This window comes from Lutjanus erythropterus, chromosome 21, assembly GCF_056507025.1.
Source record: "Lutjanus erythropterus isolate fLutEry1 chromosome 21, fLutEry1.hap2, whole genome shotgun sequence".
Taxonomy (NCBI): domain Eukaryota; kingdom Metazoa; phylum Chordata; class Actinopteri; order Lutjaniformes; family Lutjanidae; genus Lutjanus; species Lutjanus erythropterus.
In genome coordinates, this window is record NC_139337.1 from 32,545,418 (window position 1) to 32,559,010 (window position 13,593).

At 45.7% G+C, this 13,593-nt stretch overlaps 1 protein-coding gene across 1 annotated transcript in view; it reads left to right on the top strand.

Annotated features, from left to right (window-relative positions):
• The first annotated feature begins 3,379 nt into the window (after positions 1–3,379).
• The window catches only part of LOC146307939 (histone-lysine N-methyltransferase 2C-like), a 47,512-nt gene continuing 37,298 nt past the window's right edge, over positions 3,380–13,593 (top strand). Inside the window, exons 1-16 of the mRNA XM_084747389.1 lie at positions 3,380–4,309; positions 4,923–5,030; positions 6,936–7,061; positions 7,753–7,872; positions 8,131–8,232; positions 8,933–9,037; positions 9,531–9,712; positions 9,976–10,140; positions 10,311–10,420; positions 10,697–10,759; positions 11,393–11,495; positions 11,980–12,083; positions 12,203–12,331; positions 12,825–12,929; positions 13,090–13,199; positions 13,286–13,481. Coding sequence (XP_084603515.1) covers positions 4,013–4,309; positions 4,923–5,030; positions 6,936–7,061; positions 7,753–7,872; positions 8,131–8,232; positions 8,933–9,037; positions 9,531–9,712; positions 9,976–10,140; positions 10,311–10,420; positions 10,697–10,759; positions 11,393–11,495; positions 11,980–12,083; positions 12,203–12,331; positions 12,825–12,929; positions 13,090–13,199; positions 13,286–13,481 — 2,125 coding nt within the window. The 5' untranslated portion in view covers positions 3,380–4,012. The remainder of the gene's footprint in view (positions 4,310–4,922; positions 5,031–6,935; positions 7,062–7,752; positions 7,873–8,130; positions 8,233–8,932; positions 9,038–9,530; positions 9,713–9,975; positions 10,141–10,310; positions 10,421–10,696; positions 10,760–11,392; positions 11,496–11,979; positions 12,084–12,202; positions 12,332–12,824; positions 12,930–13,089; positions 13,200–13,285; positions 13,482–13,593) is intronic.

The window sequence follows — 13,593 nt, forward strand, 5'->3', positions numbered from 1 at the left end:
AGATCACCAATGCACCCAGCTAGCCCTGCAGCAGTACTGCCTAGACCCATCCACCACATCCTATGTCAAGATGAGGAGATGGAAGTAGCTGCCAGTCAGCCTAGTCATTTTAGTCAGTCAGAAACTAGTCCCAGTCATCCTAACTCCACTCTAGGCAGTGTAATTCATACCAGCCCTACTCATGAAAGCAAAGTCCACACAGAAGCTAACAGTGATTACAGTCTCATGGGCTCCATGAATGTGCAAGAGAGAAATAGTCCTACAAGACAAGGTCCCATGTATTCTGGTCAGTCAAGTCCCTCACATGTCCAAACTACTTGCAGTCCTTCACAGACTTCTCCAGTGCAGACAAGCCCCCTGCCCGCTCCATCTAGCTTTAGTCCTCCACACTGTAGGCCAACCGATACTAGCGCAGCTAGTAACTCTGTTAGCCACAGTCTGAGCCATAGTGGCCAGACAAATTCTCATTCTGCTAGTGTAACTGATGTTAGTATCATCCACAGTCCACCTAGGTCTAGTCCTGCTGGTCAAGCTAGTCCTGTTCCCATACAAAGCACCTCATGTAGTGCCCACTCAGGCCCAGTCCAAAGACAGACTCCCTCACTGGCGAGCACAACATGCAGCAGCCCTGCACATGCTACTGTCCCTTGTGCTAGCCAACCTCACAGTCCAGCTCAGGCCAGTGAAACATATCGTAGCCCCACAATGAACCCCCATTATAGCCCAGCTCCCGACACTGGAACCAATTCTGGCCTTACTGTGGCACAGCTGAACCCTACTTTGGTGAGTTCAAGTCTTGATCATCTGAACATGGTGGCCAGTTCTATAATTCTGAGCTCTGCTCATACAGACAGTATTAGGCAGACAAGCTCAACACCTGCCGGTCCCCTACCTGATGACTCATCTGCTCTTAGTTCCAACCAGGATAGTCTGAGCCAGGTTAGCCAATCCCCAGCTAGTCCTCCTCATACCCCTGACAGATCTGCTGTTGAGAACGAACAAAGCAATGCCTTGGGAAGCCCTCTGTGTCAAAGATCAGGCACCCCTATTAATGCTACTCCCACTCAAACTAGTCCATGTCATGCTAGCCCTGTCCATTCTAGTCCCACTCAGGATAACACTGCGATGCCTAGCACAAGCCACACTAGTGAAACACCTGGGAGTCCCCAACCCTCTGCCCCCTCACAGGTTAGCCCTCTTCACACATTTTCTCCTTGTGCTCCACAAGTTCAAGCAAGCTCTGTGCATAGTAGCCCGGTTTCTAGTCCTGTTTGTGACCCCTTGCAATCAGGTGATACAAAAGTTAACCCTCGTCCTATCCCTGCCAGCCCTGTGCGGCCAGAGGATAGTCCTAGTCCTGTGAAGTGTGAGGCTGGCCCAGGTCCTGTTTCTGTTACCCCTGTTCTTACCAGCCCTGGGCAGTCTGAAACCAGCACAAGTCCTGGTCCTACTAGCCCTGTGCAGCTTGATGCTGGTCCTGGAAGCCAGTCTGTTGCCAGCCCGTGGCTACACATACCAACAGAGAGGGGATCTGTTGCCACAGCGGGTGAGTGTCAGAGAACTAGCTTACAAATTTCATTTTTTTGTTGAATTCTACTCCAGTACCAAAACAGTTGGGAGGGTGTGTAAAACACCAATATTAACAGAATGCAGTGGTTTGCTAATCAGTTTCAACCTGTAATTATTCAGTTGAATACAGTAGAAAGACAAGATATTTAAAATACAGCTTTTAATTCCTTTGTCACGTAGCTGAAGATTGACAAGAAAAGGAGCAGGCAGAGACGGGGGTGATATGCAGCAAAGGGCCACAGGTAGACTGAGGCTGCTGCAGAGGACTGATGGTCTCAACACATGGCGTGCATGCTATAACAACTGAGAGACGGGCACCTCAAGACAAGATATTTAATGTTCATATTGATAATCTGTCTTGTTTTTGTAAATATCCAGTCATTCTGTTGTGATAGGATCATGTTTACCACGGTGATACATGAGCTTTTCTTTAACCAACACTCAGTCAGTGTTTGTGAACTGAGACACTAATAGTTGAAGTTTTGAAAGTGAAATTCTTTCTCATTCTTGCTTGATATACGACTTGGAAAGCTGTTGGAACACGTCCACAATGTGTCTTGGCATTGTCTTGCTAAAATAAGCAGGAACATACCTAAAAAAGATGTCAGGGATGACAGCATGTTGCTCCAAAACCTGCATGTATCTTCAGTCCAGAGACGTCTGCAGTGTTTCTGGATGTTGTTGATTTATGTCTTTCTCTTTGCATGGTAGAGTCTGAACTTACATTTGTAGATGCAGAGACAAACTGTGTTTACTGACAACGGTTTTCCAAAGTGTTCCTGAGTCCATGTAGTGTCCTTTATACAATGATGAGGGTTTTTAATGCAGTCTGAGGGGTCAAAGGTCACAGACATTCAGTGTTGGTTCTCAGAGATTTCTCTGGATTCTCTGAATCTTTGAATGATATTATGGATTGTAGATGGTGAAATCTATAAATTCCTGCAGTTTTGTGTCGACAAACGTTCTTAAACTGTTGGACTGTTTGTAGTTTTTCACAAAGTGGTGAATCTGACCCCATCCATGTTGGTGAACCACTGAGTGTTTCCAGGACGCCCCTTTAATACCCAATCATGATCCTGTCACCTGTTCACCTGTGGAATGTTCCAAACAGCTGTTTTTAGAGCGTTCCTCAACTTTCACAGTCTTTTGTTGATCCTGTCACAACAGAATGACTGTATTTATAAAAAAAAGGTTTATCAATTAGGTTTATCAGTTTTAACATTAAGTATCTTGCCTTTGTTCTGTTTTCAACTGAATATAGGTTGAAAAGGATTTGCAAATCACTGCATTCTGTTGCATTCAGCTCGCGACTTCTTGTAATAGCAGTTGTATTAAAAATATTTGTTGTATGTTGAATAAACACTGATTATTTTGGTTTAAAAATATTTTGCTGAGTTTATATCCTCCTCTTCCTCCAGACATCTGCATGGCTGAGGACGAAACGGTGCAGCAGAGAAAGACTGAAGAGGAGGAGATGGAGAGAGAAGCTCCTCAGCAGGAGGAGGTGGAGGAGCCTCATGAGACAGCAAAGGAGAACCCAGAAGAGGAGGAGCCTGTTGCAAGTACAGAGGGAGGAGAACAAGACCAAGAGGAGGAAGAGGATCAACACAGCAGCTCGAGCTGTCCTCCTGCAGGTAGGAAGCACACACATTTTTAAACTAGAATTCTTGTTGATCTTTGATTTAGAAGGACTACGGAGTCAACATGTTATGGTTGAGACAAATCTGATAGAAATTTTTATCATTATGATTAATATTGTTTATTTTTGTTGTTGTTGTTGTTGTTAAAGCCTGACTTCAGTAACTGTGACCTCTGTCTCTCTGCAGGAGTTCTGAAAGAAGACCATCAGTCTGCTCCTCAGGCTCCTTCTGTCTCCCCCCTCCTTCCACAGCCAGCTCCTCCCTCCCCCCAGCCCACCACTCCATACTCTGCCTTATCCTCCCATCAGCCCTCCAAGTCGCCCTCATCTTCACCTCCTGCCTCCCCCCTCACCTCACCACAGTCTCCTGCTCCTCCTGCTAGAGCCGGCTCTCTACAGGCCTCCCCCTCCTCCCCTCACAGGACTGCCTTACTCCCTTCCCACTCCCCACACACTTCCCCTCCTGTGGATGAGGAGGAGCAGGAGGAACGAACCAGTCAACGGGAAGCCGAGACTTGGACTGCTTCCTGTCATGTGACATTGGGGGATGAGGACAGCCAATCGCAGAGCCAGTTTGAACCTACCAAAGATAAGCACCAATCACACGCTGAGCCTTCAGAGAGGGAGGAGGAGTCAACAGCAGGGGCAACTGTTTGTGAGGAGGAGCAGGAGGAGGGAGTGAGTCATACAAGGGGTGAGGAGGAATTGGAGGTGGAGGAGGCAAGGGAGGACCAATCAGATGTGGAGGATGAGGAGGAGGAAGAGCCAGTGAGCCCTGTGCTGGAACTGGACCCCTCGTTAGATATGGAGGTGATGGAGCTTATGACCTCCTCATCTCCTCCCCCCTCCCTCCTGCACCTCCCCTCTCCTAGCCCACCTCCATACTCTCGCCGGGGGAAGGGTCGGACTTTCAGGCCTCCTCCCTGCTCCTCCAGGCCCTCAGACGACCTGTCCATCCGTCTGAGGCAGTCTCCTTTCTCCACCGAGGCCTCCCCCGAGACCTCCCCCACCAGAGCTCCCGTCACCCCACCTCCCCTCTCCCCACTCTCACCTCCTCTCCGCTCCTCGCCCCCTGCCAGAGAGTCTCCACCGCTGTCCAAGGTAAATCTGATCTCCTCCTGATGACTGCCTCCTCCTGTGACCCTTTCCTCCCTATTTTCTCCTCCTGGTGACTTTATCCTCTTTGTTTCCTTCTCCTCATCGTTTTCTCCTCTTGGTGATGTTCTCCTTGTTGTCTCCTCTTGGGAACCCTCTTCTCCTTATTTTCTCCTCTTGGTGACCTCCTCTTTGTTTCCTTCTCCTTGTTTCCTCCTGCTGGTGACCCTCTCCTCCTTGTTTCCTCCTGCTGGTGACCGTCTCCTCCTTGTTTCCTTCTCCTCCTTGTTTCCTCCTGCTGGTGACTCTCTCCTCCTTGTTTCCTCCTGCTGGTGACCCTCTCCTCCTTGTTTCCTCCTGCTGGTGACCGTCTCCTCCTTGTTTCCTTCTCCTCCTTGTTTCCTCCTGCTGGTGACTCTCTCCTCCTTGTTTCCTCCTGCTGGTGACCCTCTCCTCCTTGTTTCCTCCTGCTGGTGACCGTCTCCTCCTTGTTTCCTTCTCCTCCTTGTTTTCTCCTGCTGGTGACCCTCTCCTCCTTGTTTCCTCCTGCTGGTGACCCTCTCCTCCTTGTTTTCTCCTCTCAGTCACTGACATCTTGTTCTGTGTTTCCTGTTCGCAGCCCCAGGCTCCTCCCACCACAGTGCTCCCCCTCACTCCTAAAATCGGGATGGGGAAACCGGCCATCTCCAAGAGGAAGTTCTCACCTGGCAGAGCCAAGATCAAACAGGTACGTGACCTTTGACCTCAGACTTTTTTAACACACAGACGCTCATAAAGATGATCTTGATCAAAATAAAGTTTCTTAATTTGACAGACGTGTTCTTCATGATTAAGTTGATTTGAGGTGTTGGGTTCTTCTTCTGTCTTCACTCTGATCAAACTGTTAAGCAGCAGGTGGCTGGTTTTCTCTCAGGGAATGATGGGAAATATCTTATTACTCCTCAGGGAGGCTGACAGTCGAAACAGCCAACATGCAGTGTTCTTCCTCCTCCTCCTCACCTGTTATTCACTGATGCTTCATCCTTTCTTTGTCTTCTTCAGCATGTTTGGTTCTCTCTCACACACACTGATCACATTGCATGAAGCTGTTTGTTTTTCTGTGTGTGTGTGTGTGTGTGTGTGTGTGTGTGTGTGTGTGTTGTAGTCGACTGATGCGATGTTAGTCTGGATTATAGACTGAAACTGGATTATAAATCTAAGAGGTGGCAAAAGTCCACACAGTACTTGACTGTGAGTACAGACATAAAAAAGAGACTGGTAAAAGTAAAAATACTGATTCAACTTGTTTATTGCAATAAAGTGAAAAACTACAGGCTCTGAAATGTCCTCAAAGTATAAAAGTACAAAGTCGCCCTCGAGGACATTTCTACCAGTTCTGGCCTTTGCTCTGCAGTCGAGTCTCCCTCTGTTGTCCGATGCGTTTGTCTTTATCATCATGCATTTTATTTGTCAAATTACGTTGTTTTTGTGTTCTTACATCTTCTTTTTGTCATTTCATCTTGTCTTCACTTTTTTATGACTTTCTTGTCAAGATACGTTGTTTTTGTCCTGTTCTGTCTTTTTTGTCAAGTTACATAATTTTCCTCTTTTTGTCATTTTATGTCATTTTTGGCTCGTTAAGACTTTCTTCTCAAGATTCATCGTTTTTGTTGTGTTGAATCTTTTTTGTCAAATTGCATTGTTTTCATCTTATGTGGTTTAATTCATGTTTTTTTCTTGTTACATCATTTTTGTCTTGGTACATCTTTTTTGTCAAGTTATATTTTTGTCTTGTCTTTTTTTGTCATTTTACCTCATTTTTGTCACGTTACGTCTTTTTGTCATTTTGTATTGTTTTCGTCTTATGTCTTTTTTGTTAAGTTGCGTCATTATGTCTTTTTACCTCGTTTCTGTCGTTTTACTTTTTTTTGTCAAATTCTGTTTTCTTGTTTAGTTTTTTTTTGTCGAGTTCCGTTGTTTTTGTGTTCCAGTCGTAATGTTCTTCACTGTAAATAAACTTTAGCTTCGTGTGACTAAGATCTTTACTGAGCAACTTTCATTTACACTTCCGTCTGGTGGACAAAGAGCTCAAACCTGATTGATCATTTTCTGATATATTTACAGTCAGCTGATTTACAATCATTGATCAATTTAACAACCCTGTAGATAGAAACTGACTGCTCCCAGTCTGTGTCTCACTGTGACTGTCTGTGTCTCACTGTGACTGTCCATGTCTCACTGTGACTGTCCATGTCTCACTGACTGTCTGTGTCTCACTGACTGTCTGTGTGTCTTACTGTGACTGTCTGTATCACTGTGACTGTGTCTGTCTCTGTCTCACTGACTGTCTGTGTCTCACTGTGACTGTCCATGTCTCACTGACTGTCTGTGTCTCACTGACTGTCTGTGTCTCACTCTGTGTCCTCTGACTGGTTGCATGTTGTTGTCATGGTAACATTGTCTCATCTTGACTTTTTGTTGGTTTTGCCTGATTTATTTTTTCCAGTTTGACTTTCCGTTTTGTGGCTGTTGCATTTATGTTCCTGCATTTTGTCCCCCACCTCCTTTTTTTTTCCTCTTTCTTCCTCCCCCTCTCTCCTCACTTTCTTTGGCCTCCTCCTTCACCCCACCCCCACCCCACCCCCAAACTCAGGGTTCGTGGTGGAGTAATCGCAGGGCGGTGAGCCCCCCCTCGTCCTCCCAGGATTCCGTGGGGGAGGGAGGGTGGGACAGCCCTAAGCCCCGCCCACCGGACTCCCCCCTCTGGAGCATGAGAGTGGTAAAGAAGTGCACCTTAACTCTGATAGGCTGTAACTAACCCCCAAACTTACTAACTCTGTCTGATCGCACCCGCCTCTCTGAGATGTAACGGTGTGAAAAACAACTGTGCCTGTCTGTGAGCCAGAGCTAACAGAAGTGTACTAACTGTGTGTGAGCGTGTGTGAAGGTGTGGAGACCTTCAGGCATCAGGTGAGGTTCGCTGTGAGAGAGGTGGGTGGAGCTTAACAACAGAGTGAAGAAGAACCACCGCAGAGTTAGCCACACTAATCATCATTATTATTAATATTAATACTTTATTATGTGACATTAATGATGTATCATATGTATTTTTAAATGATCCAGTTCAACAGCTTCATTTTCACCAGTGTGCAGAACATAGAACAAGAACTCACACCTACCCACCCAAACAAGCATGACAAAAACTACAAACAAACAGTTAGTAGAGAGCGCTTCATCAATGAATAAGTGAGGGGGAAGGAGAAAAAAGATGAAAATAAACAAAAACAAATAAATGGGGGAAAAAAAACTACATAACCAAAATGAATAGCTAAGAGACGCCAACACACTAATTCCAAGTTTTTGGTGAATATTTATTCTTTAAGATGTATATCTCCTCTCTTCCTCCCTTTCTTCTTCTTCTTCCTCTTTGTACCTTTCCTCCTCCTCTTCCTCCTCCTCCTCTTCCTCAGGGTCGTGGTTCAGGGTTTCCTGGCAGGAGGAGGTCCAGGGGAGGAGGTGTTGGGGGAGGAAGAGGAGCAAGAGGAAGGAGCCGGCTGAAGACTCAGGATACTCTGACTGTGTCACCTGGAGTAAGAGTGCACACACACACACACACACACACACACACACACAAAAGAGGTAGCACAACGAAATGATAATGAAAAATGAAAAACGCAACATAACAGGACAAAAAGACAAAAACCACAATGTAAAAAATGACATGGTTATAACAGCGACATAACAAGACATAACAACATGTAACACAATGATTCTCCTCTTCCCTAGTTATCAAAAGGTGATCAGTAGCTTCTATATCAGGTATTGATTGGTCTGTCTGTCTTTGTCAGTGTCTGTATGTGGAACCGTTCCAGCCGAAGGAGGAGGAGGAGAACTCGATGCACAACACAGTGGTGATGTTCTCCACCTCTGACCACTTCACCCTCAGACAGGTAACGCTCTCACATCCACTCACCCTTAGAACACACCAGCAGCAGCACACAGCTATCTGGAACACTCTGTCTGTGCTCCTAAAGTCACCACAAACAATCTGAGCTGTTCCTAAACTCACCACAGTCATCGCTGAGTGTGACCAAAATGTCACACAGCAGTTGTTGGTTTACTGCTGCCTCCATCTGGTAATATTACTGATTTTATCATTGGAGTTTGGTTGGTTATATTAGAGAGTGATATTTGTCTGATATAACGGTGGTTTCCTGTCAGAAAACTCTGTCTGACAGAAAGGTAAAGATGGTAGATGCTTCTCAAACTGGGGTGTGTTCATCTACCATCTATCTCCAGCCATCTACTGTAGAAAATACATTGACTATGGAAAAGTACTTCATACAACCACACTTAAAAGCATGAATTATCCCTTTAAGTCTGCACTTTCTGAATGTAGTGTAACGTAGGAACTCACTGGATTCATGAGAACCTCTGCTGTTCTTGATCATCATGTTCTAAAGTCAGTTTGATACTCAGCTCTAACAACCCCTGTGAATGTCTGTCAGTAAATAAACTGTGTGTGTGTGTGTGTGTGTGTGTGTGTGTGTGTGTGTCTGTGTGTGTGTGTGTGTGTGTGTGTGTGTGTGTGTGTGTGTGTGTGCGTGCGTGTGTGTGTGTGTGTGTGTGTGCGTGCGTGTGTGCGTGCAGGACATGTGTGTGGTGTGTGGTAGTTTCGGTCAGGGAGCTGAAGGTCGGCTGTTGGCCTGTTCTCAGTGTGGACAGTGTTACCATCCCTACTGCGTCAACGTCAAGGTCAGTTCATATAAACACACTGAATCTGTTCATGGACGTCCACCCTGACAGTGAGCTAATTACTCTAATCTGATTACTTCTAACAATCTGGTTACTTTCCCTATAATTCGATGACTAATCAAATTATCTGATTACTGAAAACTCCTCCCATAATCTATAATTTACTTCAATTACAATCTGGTCACTCAGTTTCTAACATGCCCACTATTGCTATAAACTGATTACTGTTTACTCTAATCTGATAACCAGTCCAGTAATCTGCCTACTTTGTGTTTAAACTATTATCAGTCCATTAAACTGATTACTATGTATGTAATCTGTTACTAGCCTAGTAATCTGACTATTCTGTCTTTAACCTGTTACTACTCAAGTAGTCTGATAACTGTGTCAATAAACTGTTTCTGGTTCAGTAATCTGATTGTCGTTCTTTGTTACCAGTCCAGTAATCTGATTACTCTCTGTACTGTGCTTATGTGTGTGTTGTTGTGTCCAGATAACGCGGGTTGTCCTGACCAAAGGGTGGCGCTGTCTGGAGTGTACGGTGTGTGAGGCGTGCGGTGAGGCCAGTGACCCCGGACGATTGTTGCTATGTGACGACTGTGACATCAGCTACCACACCTATTGCCTGGACCCGCCCCTTCATACTGTACCTAAAGGAGCCTGGAAGTGCAAGTGGTGGGTCCACCTGTCAACACACCTGTTGATCGCCTGCCAATACACCTGTCGATTACCTGTTAATATACCTGTTGATTACCTGTCAACACACCTGTCGATTACCTGTCAGTACACCTGTCGATTATCTGTTGATTACCTGTTAATACACCTGTCAATCACCCGTCAATACATCTGTCGATTACCTGTTAATATACCTGTCGATCATGTCTCCTCTTCAGATGTGTGTGTGTCTTCTCTGATGGTGTGTGTATCCTCCTCCTCAGGTGTGTATGGTGTGTCCAGTGTGGCTCCGCCTCCCCTGGGCTGCACTGTGATTGGCAGAGTAACTACAGTCTGTGTGGACCGTGTTCCAGTCTGAGCTGCTGTCCTCTCTGTCAGAGACGATACACACAGGACGAGCTCATCCTGCAGTGTCAGCAGTGTGACAGGTAACACACACACACACACACACACACAGCCAGCATACATGCAGTAACACATACACACAATAACATACACACACAGATTTATGGAGCCTGTAGTCTACTGTTGTACTCTTTCATCACTTTGTGTGTGTGTGTGTGTGTGTGTGTGTGTGTGTGTGTGTGTGTGTGTGTAGGTGGGTCCATGCTGTGTGTCAGGGTCTGAACACTGAGGATGAGGTGGAGGTTGCTGCTGATGAAGGCTTCGACTGCACACTGTGCCGAACTCATGGCCGCAGCTCCTACGGTAAAAACACACGACACAACTGACACATCAGCAGCTAACAGCTAACCACGGCTAACAGCTAACCACGGCTAACAGCAGCCACCTGCAGGTTAACACCGACCTGTTTGAAATCATGTCTACGTCTCTGAGCTCCACCTGCTACATGAAGACATCTGAATGAATTTCACAGCTTTATTTTGTGTTTTCACTGCAGCTGTAGTTTGTTTTTTTCTCTGTTTTATTGTCAGCTGTCTGAGTGTGTGTCGATGTGATGCTAACGCAGTGTGTATGTTTCAGGGAGGTCAGACAGCTTTGAGTCTCCCTACATGGCTCAGATCATCTCCAGGATCAGAGAACCCGGTCAGTCTTAACACGTTCTGCATCATCTGTACAACCTGTCAGTTACACACGTTTACATGTGATCTGTCTGTCCCCGGAGACAACAGAAAAACAATAAACCAAAGTCCTTTAGCTTCAGTTTCACAAATTATGTTTACATACAGTTATGTTCTCTACAGTCTTTGTAAAATAATGTAAACTCAGGGTTGAAACAAGAACAGAACAGAAGAACACTAGAACCACACAGTTACACACACTGAGGTGATTTACAGGAAGACATGAATTAATGAATATGATCATAAAAAGTAATCATGTATAAATGTTCTGTCTCTCAATTCACCTGTTTATCTTTTTATTTTTCTGTATTTGTCATTTTTCTCTTTTGACCTGCTTTCTAGCCACAGCTAACAGCAGCCCTGGCTAACAGTTAACAGCAGCCATGGCTAACAGCTAACACTATCCCTGTCTGACAGTAGCCACAGCTAACAGTTGCCTTTTGTCCAATTCATTATAGATTATTTTTGATAAATTTGTTTTATCACTACAATGTTTGATAAATACCTGTTTTTGCAATTTATAGAAGCTACTGAATATCATGTGATCATGTTATAGCTGATTGTGTTTGTGTGTGTGTGTGTGTGTGTGTGTGTGCAGATACAAAGACGTTCACTCAGGACGGAGTGTGCCTGACAGAGTCAGGTCTCTCTCACCTGCAGTCTCTGGTTGAACCTCTTACATCACCACGCAGGTACCGCAGGTAAAGACTCTGAGACCGTTTAGCCTCATGCTAATGTCCGAGTTTCCTCAGTTTAGTGTTATTATCACTAAATAACAATAGGTTGTAGCAGAGTAACTGTTTCTTACAAATTAGTGGTTAGTTGTAGTTCAGGGAATTAGCTCACTTACAGAGGTAGCGTTAGCATGCTAATATATGACCCCTTCAGCCCGAGGAGTTAGAGGTAACATGACCGATATCTGACATGTAATCAAAATTATATACATTTTCAAAACTTTGGCATTGACTTGGTACAGAAGTAATTTTTGTGTGTTGATGTTGCTGGCGAGGTCAGAACTGTGCAGGAACTGCACATGTTTCAGGAGTGGAGAGGAGTTTGATACCAGTTAGTGTTTCCTGAGAGCTGAGGAAGGACTCGATGTTCAGACTGAGCGATTCATGCTGTAACCTGATCCAGCTGCTGAGTCATCAGCCTGATCAGCCGCTTCCTGTCTGCCTTCTGCAGGTGTAAACCCAAACTGAAGCTGAGGATCATCAACCAGAACAGCGTGTCTGTCCTGCAGACGCCGCCTGACCCTGACCCCCCCACTGAGCAGGAGCACAGCAGAGGTCAGAGGTCACACACACATGTTTGACCCTCTCATACATCCCCTCCACCTTCATGTGATCCGACCCTGAACCTCCTCTCTATCTCTGTCTCTGTCTTTGTCTCCCTCTGTCTCCTCCAGGTGACTTGGACTGCGAGATGAAATCCGACTCCAGCCCTGAACGAGACCACGCCCACGATGACGATGTCACCAAGGAGCCTGAGGTTACCGACAGCAACAAGAAGAGGAAGAGGAAACCCTACAGGCCTGGTGAGGTTGGGCAGGAAGGACAGGAAACAGATTTCAGTTAAATCACCATGGAAACGCTGCCAGTCTGGTGGTCATGTGATCAGCCTGCTGTGGCGTCTTTCTGTTGAGATGTTCAGTTTGGTGAATGTGTGCACTGATCATCCTCCACAGACTAAAAATGTCACTATCATGGTGTCAAATAAAGTTTTACTGTTGCCATTACTTCTAAAACAAATAATTCTCTGAACCTGGATACAGATGTGCAGAGACAAGACAGACAGATGTGTGCTGTGTTTTATTCTGGGGTAGAGTCATCAAGATACTGGAATTTCACATTCACATTTCACATTTCACGTTCACGTCCACCTGTCTTCACCTTAGTTTGGACCTGTTTTTCAGTTGACAAGATTTCACCATTTTTTAAATTTTTAAATTGTTTGAAGTCCATCTGTCTCCGTCTTTACCTGTCTCCATCTCCACCTGTCTTATGTCCACCTGTCTCCCTGTGTCTCAGGTATTGGGGGGTTCATGGTGCGTCAGCGTGGAGGGAAGGCCGGTCCGAGCAGAATCAAACTGTGCAGGAAAGATTCGACAGAGACGCAGCTGGCCCGAGATGAAGGTATGACATCACTCACCTGTACCTGTACCTGTGGACACACCCCCACCTTCTGTCCTGTTCTCTGTGACGTGTGTGTGTTCTGTGGTGGAGGCCAAACCCATAAACACACAGTTCAACTCAAAGCTGAACATTTTTATCACATCAGAACTTTTGGTTGCAGATGTTCCCATGGAGACGGCGCCACCTGCCGACCAGGCGATGGAGAAGGTGAAGAAGAGGTACAGAAAGAAGAAGACGAAGCTGGAGGAAGCTTTCCCCTCTTATCTGCAGGTAACATACGCACACGTGCACACACGCACACACAGCACCCTCTCAGTAAATCCCAGTGTTCTGATTGGCTGTTCCTCCCTGATCAGGAAGCGTTCTTTGGTCGGGATCTTCTGGACCGGAGCCGGCAGGTGGAAAGAAGGCCGGGGCCAGAGACAGCGGGTGCCAGCCAATCAGGAGCAGAAGGTACTAAAGGCCCCACCCCTGGATTACATGGCCCCTCCTCCACGGGCCTGCCAGTTGGTGCCATGGCAACCAACGCCATCAAAAAGCAAGGAAAACTGCGTGAGTTATTAGTGATTTATTATTTTCTTTTTTTATATCATATTTACATATCCTCATCTTTCATTTGTGTTTGAGATACATTGTGAATTGTGTGTGTGTGTGTGTGTGTGTG